Genomic DNA, 8008 nt, shown 5'->3' with positions numbered 1-8008 from the left:
CTGAGTCCTGGGGGCAGAGAGGAGTCCCGACTCATGACCTGAGCACGGGAGGATAGCCAGAAAAATCATAATAATAATAATAATAATAATAATAATGCAACCACATGAGAAACAAGGGGCACAGCTATATACCTTGTGTGTGTATGTGTATATAAATATATATATATATATATATGAAAACACAGAAAAATAAACCTCTAAAAAGCACTCAAACAATTATTGCAAAATAATAATAGTAATTTATTAAATAAAAATATGATGAAAAACAAAAATAACACACAGCTGACTGAAACCCTGACTGACTAAGGCAAAATAAATCGAAATAGGACAACCCAAAGAAAAACTAAATTACCATAAAAAACAACAAATCATAATATAATCAGTATCTCAAATGCAATAGCCACCATGGGGACAATATACCCATAGTGATCTATGACCGGCCGGTCGTATGGAATAGATACTGAACAATAAAAAAACCTTTAAAAAAAATAAACAAACAAAATATGGCAAGAAATAACAGACATGTTATACCAGTGTGCGGGGCACTATAAAGAGGACCTAAAACATAGAACTATACATATAGTACATGCAAAGATATAATATAGTAGGTACTTCAGTGACCCCACTGAAGTACCTACTATATTATATCTTTGCATTCCATAGATTGTTTACTCCAAAACTGTCTGAGTGAGCAAAATAAATATAAAATTAATTAGGGAGACATGTCTGTGCTGGCAGATATGCTAATGGCGATGCACAGTATATTTAAATTAGTTCCATCCCAAACTTCCTAAAATGATTTCTATACACAACTATATTGAGTTGATAAGACTGGAATGGGGTCAGACCCAACAAGAATAGAATCCACAACCGCCGGTTTTCTGTGCCACAGCAATGTGAGCTAAATTAGCTAATGGCTAAGTGCACCACTGTCTAGTACTAGCATACTAGAAGAACATAAATGTACTGTAAGGTGTCTCCCCGCGCCAGAAGATGTCTCATGGCAGAAGACTGCTTATTAGATATAATTCTTCATGCCAGAAGAGGTTAAAGTGCTTTGTACAGTTATGAGCACCCAATGAGAAGTACAGCTTAAAACTAGGTATACGGTGACAGTGGTGCTATCCATCAGCTTGTTTAGCTCACACTGCTAGAGCTGTTGTCCTGAATAACAGAGGTTGTGTGAGTTCAAGTTCTGATCCTGTTGGGTGTGACACCATACCCCATTCCCCCAAAGATGCGTTGACTTGTCAACCCAATAACACTTTGTAGGCTGGGTAGGGTGACCAGATGTCCCGTTTTGTTGTCCCCTGTCCCGGTATCCCGATATGTCTGTAAATGTCCCTGATCGGAGCTTGCCAGCCGTGCATGCACGATCGGAGCTTGCCGGCCATGTATGCATGGTCAGCGCTTGCCGGCCAGCAAGCTACAATTGCGCATGCGCTGCCGGCAAGATCAGATTGAGCATGCGCAGCCAGCCAGCAATCTCCGATCCCGCATAAGATCCGATCGCGTACGCATGGCCAGCAAGCTCAGATCGCGCATTCGTGGCCGGCAATCTCAGTTTGTAACCCTCATGCTGAGGGACGCCAGCGGAATCACTTCCTGCAGTTTGTAGATTTTTATTTAGTTTAAAAAACAGTATTTACATTCAGTATGTCTTTAGCAGATGGCACAGTGAATATTTGTGTCCCTGTTCTGTTATACAATAGTCATCTTTGTGCATATCCATCATGTAGCACCAAAAGGAGTGTTCATACCTGTAGTTGCTCCCTCCCCCTTCCTTTAAAAGCAGACCATGTCCTGGTTGACTGTTTAATGTTCTTTGTGGAATGATGCTATGATGTGACAATGATGCTACCTACCTGCTGTTTTAGCTCACACTGCTAGAGCTGCTGCCTAAAAAAGCAGTGGTTGTGGGTTCTGGTCCTGTTGGGTCTGACACCATTCCAGTCATTAGATTGGTGCCATAGGCTTATCAACTTTATATAGTTGGTGTGGAAATCTTTTTAGGAAGTTTGAGCTGGGACACATTAAAATATACTTTACATAGTTATTAACATATCTCCCTGCCAGGTACCTCAGGTATGCTCCTTTTTCAGCACAGGCATGTCTCTCTAATTTATTTGGAGGGAGGTTTGTGGGGATATATACAACTGGAGACAGTACTATATTGAAAGCCCCTCTCTCCTGTTTACCCTAAGGCTAAGGCCCCACTCCCTCAGTCAGCGCGCCCGCACTGCAGACAGGCGGCGCGCTGACAGGCAATTGACCGCTACCTGCGGTCTGAAGGGAGCGGCGGCCGGGGGGGCGTTGTTTAAGCGGAGGGACCCGCTACTCTCCCCCTCCCTCCACATGCCCTCTGCTGCTCCCGTAAAATCCCCCCCCCCCCCCCCCCCACGGATGGCTGCAGCGGAGCTCAGATTCAGGGAGCGGGAGATACAAATTTTCTGCCTCTAGATGGGCGCACCTCCCTCCTCCTGAGGTGGCCAAAAGTTAACCACAAAAAACCCAAGACACACACACACAGCTTCCCTCCCTGCTCCCCTCCACTCAGGCCTCGTTCAGGGTGCTGGCTTCGGAGGGAGGGCGTGCTGCCGTGCTGCCGTGCTGCCGTGCGTGCTGCCGTGAGAAACAAAGTATTCAATTTGAATACTGGTTGTCAGGGTAGCAACCGCCCTGTCTCCGAAGCCAGGAGTTGAAGCTGACTACAGTTTCAATAAACGAAAATTTCGTTTTTTGGAGCTGCAGCAGCGTCACTGGGACCTAGGCAGCCAATGAAATCATTCTTCAGAATGATTTCATGACTGCAACCTCAATACTTACCCTGCTGTGTGTAACCCCGCCCCCTCCCCAACGCTGAAAAGTCTGCTGGGGGATAAACACAGATCGCCCAGCAAACTGCCGCACTGCCTCCCTCCCTCCCGCCCTCCCTCCGAGTCCTGCAGCTGGCACCCTGAACGAGGCCTCACACACACCCACACACACGGGGTGGGGGGGTGAATCGGAACAGGGATCGGAGCAGAAAGGGGAAATCGGAACGGGGGCGGGGGATCAGAGCAGAGGGGGAACACGAATTGGCACCCTTGCGTGTCAAGTGACGCGACACTCTCTGAAAACACAAGCTCCTTGTAGCTCTGGCTGGCTGACGCGTCACAGCACGCAGTCAGCCACGCCGGAAGGAGCCAGTGGGGACCTCCAGAACGGAGGCAAGCAACTGGTGGCCCGTGGCCGCACACGCCGCCGCCGGCTGCAGCAGGACCAAGGCCTAAGTCATTGTGCGCGGTGATGCTTCCATGCAACCTGGGGGCTGTGCGTGAGATAGCATTATCAACTTGCAGGTTTTGGCATGTATCTTTTCTATAAATATATGTTATGATAATACCATTAAAATATTCTTTAATAATCTGGGACAAAGGGTTAACAGACATTTTTAAAAGACACATTTTTATTATTTGTAAGCCAAATAGGAATAAAGTATTTATTGGCCCATAAAACAAAGAGATGTTTAGATGAGGGCGACATGCAACAGAACCCAGAGTATCAGAGCGTACCCTGGGGTTATCATTGAAGGCCCACTAAAATAAAATGTGTATATTATAGAAGTCTGGTGACAGTACCCAGATCTACCAGAGACCCCGGGAGTCAGCCTCAAAGGAGACTATCCATTCCTGAAATCTTCATGTTAGTAGAGAGGTGATGAACAGGTCACCATTTATTTTAATAGTCTGTACTAAGAATAAAAGATATCTTCTATCTGATGTGATGCAGAAGAATAAAAACGACATATTTTGAATCAGTACATTGAACTGTTTCAATTGAGTCCAAAAATGATGGATTCGTTTAGCTGCATATGTGAGACAACCATTTGTCACTCATACGTAGCATTAAAACACATCAAGATTGATATTTACACGTACAGTATTTTAATTATTTCAACAGTGAAGAATATTTATTTATTTATAAAATGTTTTACCAGGAAGTATTACATTGAGAGTTACCTCTCGTTTTCAAGTATGTCCTGGGCATAGTTAAAATGACAAATAATACATGGTTACAAATAGTTATATAAATGAACAGGGTATACATTATATACAATACATTGCATGCACAGTTAGAGAAGATGTATATTATAGGCTTATGTAACAGTTACAGACCAGATTAAAATGTGAAGCCTTAGTTTTGAAAGAACTTAAACTGGTGGTGGATGTGAGAGTAGGTTGTTCCAGTTTTGGGGTGCACGGTAAGAGGAGGAGCGGCCGGATACTTTGTTGAGCCTTGGGACCATGAACAGTCTTTTGGAGTCAGATGGCAAGTTATCGCATCTTAAAGGAGAAGTCTTCCATCTGACCCTAATGTCTATGATTGTGGACTAGATTCTTCAAGCTGGTTCCAGTAACCTTATGTCTCTAATTCTAATAAATATATTTTATATACATTTACATACTATGGAGCGTGCGCTTATTTTTGATATAGAAATATATATATCAAAAATGAGACGCGCACGCTCCCTAGTATGTAAATGTATAAAAAATATAGATTTACAAGTAGTCCTCGTTATCCAACGTTTCACTTTACCACGAGAGAGACTGTTATCCACTGACCACATGACCCAATGCTGCGTTTCAAGCCTCGCTTCCACAGGTCCAAATTGATGACGTCCCTGCTACCAGCAGAGTGACGATTGGGCGTTCGGAAAAATCGACCTACCCCCCCCCCCCTCACAAGATGGCGCTTCCCATGACCCGCGGCTTCCGTCACCATGGAGACAAGTTCTCCCACTTCCGGGTGTGGGCGGAGCGAGAGGGCTCAGGGTGACCGCCGGTGCACATGACATGGCCGGGACGGTGGATTTTCAGAATGAGGAGGAGGTGAAGGAATACCTGGACAATCTGGGCACGGAGTACAGTTACCAGTGTTACCGGGAGAAGCTGCCGGACGGTGAGTGGGGGAGAGACAGAGATTTACGCCGTTATTTTAGGGCCACTACTTTTGTTAGGACACTGCAGCCAATGGTATATCTCCGCACGAAGCGAGATGAGATCGCCCCTGCAGAGCACCAGGGAGAGGCCCGAACAGTGTCACACGAGGCTCCGGGTTACCATGCTGGATCAGTCCATGCGCTGACATTATAGCACCGCCCATTACCAGGATAGATTACTAGAGGAAACTCTCTAAATTACTAGAGGAAACTCCCATCTGTCCCCGCATGGCACCCCCTCCCCCTGCACAGCATCTGTCCTCCCCCCACCCCTCTGTTCCCGCATGGCACCCCCACCTGTTCTCTGTCCCCGAACGGCACCCCCACTTGTCCCCTGTCCCCGCACGGCACCCCCACCCCTGTATAATATCTGGGTGTCGGAGAATACTCGGCATGTTTTATTCCTCTCTCAGGTTGCCATCGACTGGCTGAGTATTTTGAGGGTATCAAGAAAAACTTTGAAGCCGCAGCACAGGTTCTGAAAACCAACTGTGATGTGAATGAGCACAGCGAGAGCTGCTACAAACTGGGGGCGTACTATGTGACCGGTAAAGGTAGGTATGCAACTCAATGCTGACAGCATGCCCTGCTCCCCTCTACCCCGCCGCACCTTCATTCAGGGTTTACATCAGGTGGGCAATACATTTTGGCAATTGACCCAATTGGCAGTGACAGTTAAAGATGCAGTCCCACCTTGTTGGGAAAAAAAAGTACACGTTATCTCTCTATCCCTTTTAGTGCCAGTGGGGCCAGCAGCGTGTTACTTTGTAGAATCTAATTAATTGTAGACTGTGATACCCTTTCAGGTGGGCCAACATTAGTGTATTTTTGAACAGGGAACATATGAGGTTGGGAGAGCTCTGTACCCTCTTGATTTAATCATGTGAAGAACTCCAATGTTGGTCACTAATAAAGGTATTACAAGCTGCATGAAATCTGCTCTTCAGGACAAATATGGCATGGCTACCACAACTTTAGACTCTATCATTTGCAGAATCAGAGATGCACATGCAGGGCTGTGCTAGGAGCTGGGGTATTACAATTGCATTTAAACGGACTAACATGCTGTATTGTTTGTTTTCTGAAAGGGGGGCTGGCAGTGGATCTGAGAGCTGCCTACAACTGCTTCCTGAAGTCTTGTAACAAGGGCGGGAAGAAGTCCATTGATTCCTGTCACAACGTTGGGTTATTGGCACACGACGGGCGCATGAATGAGGAGAAACCTGATGCCACAGTAGCTATAGACTACTATACCAAGGCCTGTGAAGGCAAGTTTGCAGCGAGTTGTTTCAACTTGAGCGCCCTGTATATACAAGGATCTCCCGGGGTATCCAAGGACATGAGCCTGGCTCTGCATTACTCTGAAAAGGCCTGTGACTTGGGCCACATGTGGGGCTGTGCCAACGCCAGCCGCATGTACAAACTTGGGGACGGGGTGAGCAAAAGTGACGCCAAGGCGGAGGCCCTGAAAAACCGGGCCAAGGACTTGCACAGGCTGCAGCAGCAGGGGTCAAAGCAGATCTCTTTTGGAGAATGAAACCAGCACTGGGCTGAGCGTAAAGCAGAGGGAACCTCTACCTGCAAATAACATTCAGCAGTATACAGAAACACATCCAACATCTCGCAGTGTTTTAGGACAAAGGTTTTATCATTCATAAAAACAGTTATACAATGCATTTGAATTCCAAAGCGCTTTACTGTTGTGATTCATGCAGCCACCCCTTGGGTGGGATTCAACAACATGTTTCTGGTTATCTGCTCTGTAAGGGGACAAGGGTATATTACTACCAAACGAAAGAGGGGTAACAGAGGAACAGGGAGAAAAAGGGATGTGTACAGTATCGCACGAATTAAAGGGGATTTTGTATTCAAGCCCAACACTTTAACTGGTATATCTCACATTTTGGCAATAGTGACAGCTGCTTACCATTTAAGTGCCCCCCAATAACCACTTTTCTGCCCCCTTGTCCTGATGAAGTGGGTGTTAGGATAGCAGGAGTGGGTGTGGTGAAGCGTGGGAACATAGGGGACCTGTCTGCTCATACCTTGTGGGCCCCCTGCCATGCAATTTCAACGTATTCGGTAGTTTTTGGGGGGGAAAGATGGGATGGAGGTTTTTTTTTTTTTTTTTTTAAATGTCTATATCTGGGTTCAGAATGAATGTTAAAATATCTATTTTGCTGCAACAGACAGTGTAGGGGTCAAACAGGATAAATAGCAGCTTTAATATCTTTGTACTGTAATTGATCTGGGTGCTAATGTAATAATAAAAACAAATCCAAACATTGTGTCCTGTCTGCCTGGCCCGGGTTTGTCTGGGTAGGGACATTTTCACCTAGTTATGTTGGTTTCAATCTCACATTGCAAAAAAACCACATCTCATAAATACAAAGCGCCTCGGAGAGCTGTAAAAGAACCAGACGCTTACAGTGTGGTAGAAATAGGTGTGCGCGTCTCGCCGGTCTGAGCAATGACACAACCACCGTAGTTGGAATGCAGTATGAGGCCAGACTCCCTTACACTGTGGGTACTCGGTACTGCAGTAGTGAGGGACTCCGCTGTGGGTACTTGGTACAGCCATAGTGAGGGACACAGCTGCCCCTTACAGAATAGTAACGGGACACTATTCTGCCCCTTACAGAATAGTGTAAACTTCAAGCAGCACTCACTGATTTTCCTTATGTATTATATGTAGATATAATAATTATATGTATATACGCACACATAATTTGAACAGGGCCCCCCTTGGTGGTATTGCCCCATAAGGAAGGAAATAATGGAATTAATTAAAAGGATCTGTGACAGGTTCCTCAGGATCCATGGATCCCTTGGCAAAAATAAGGACGGTATCCCAGATTATCCTTAAAGCTGCAATATTACTTTCCAACTTTTTCTTTTTTATTATTTGTATATGTAAAGCATGTGGCAATGTATCATTCTACATTCTTTCCTAAGATGGCAATCCTAATTGTGTGCCTAACATAATGGCTGCTTCAGTCAGTGTAACTCAGCAGCTACAATGTATCC

The 8008-nt window shown here is 45.5% G+C and overlaps 1 protein-coding gene across 1 annotated transcript; it reads left to right on the top strand.

The window, feature by feature from the left end:
* The first annotated feature begins 4707 nt into the window (after positions 1 to 4707).
* COA7 (cytochrome c oxidase assembly factor 7) lies at positions 4708 to 7269 on the top strand. The gene is made up of 3 exons (XM_075616362.1): positions 4708 to 4941; positions 5395 to 5535; positions 6070 to 7269. Exons 1-3 carry the CDS (start codon positions 4836 to 4838, stop codon positions 6516 to 6518), a joined length of 696 nt encoding a protein of 231 aa, XP_075472477.1. The 5' UTR covers positions 4708 to 4835; the 3' UTR covers positions 6519 to 7269.
* The last annotated feature ends 739 nt before the right edge of the window (positions 7270 to 8008 follow it).

This window comes from Ascaphus truei, chromosome 10, assembly GCF_040206685.1.
Source record: "Ascaphus truei isolate aAscTru1 chromosome 10, aAscTru1.hap1, whole genome shotgun sequence".
NCBI lineage: Eukaryota > Metazoa > Chordata > Amphibia > Anura > Ascaphidae > Ascaphus > Ascaphus truei.
This window is presented reverse-complemented; position numbering and strand designations above follow the sequence as displayed.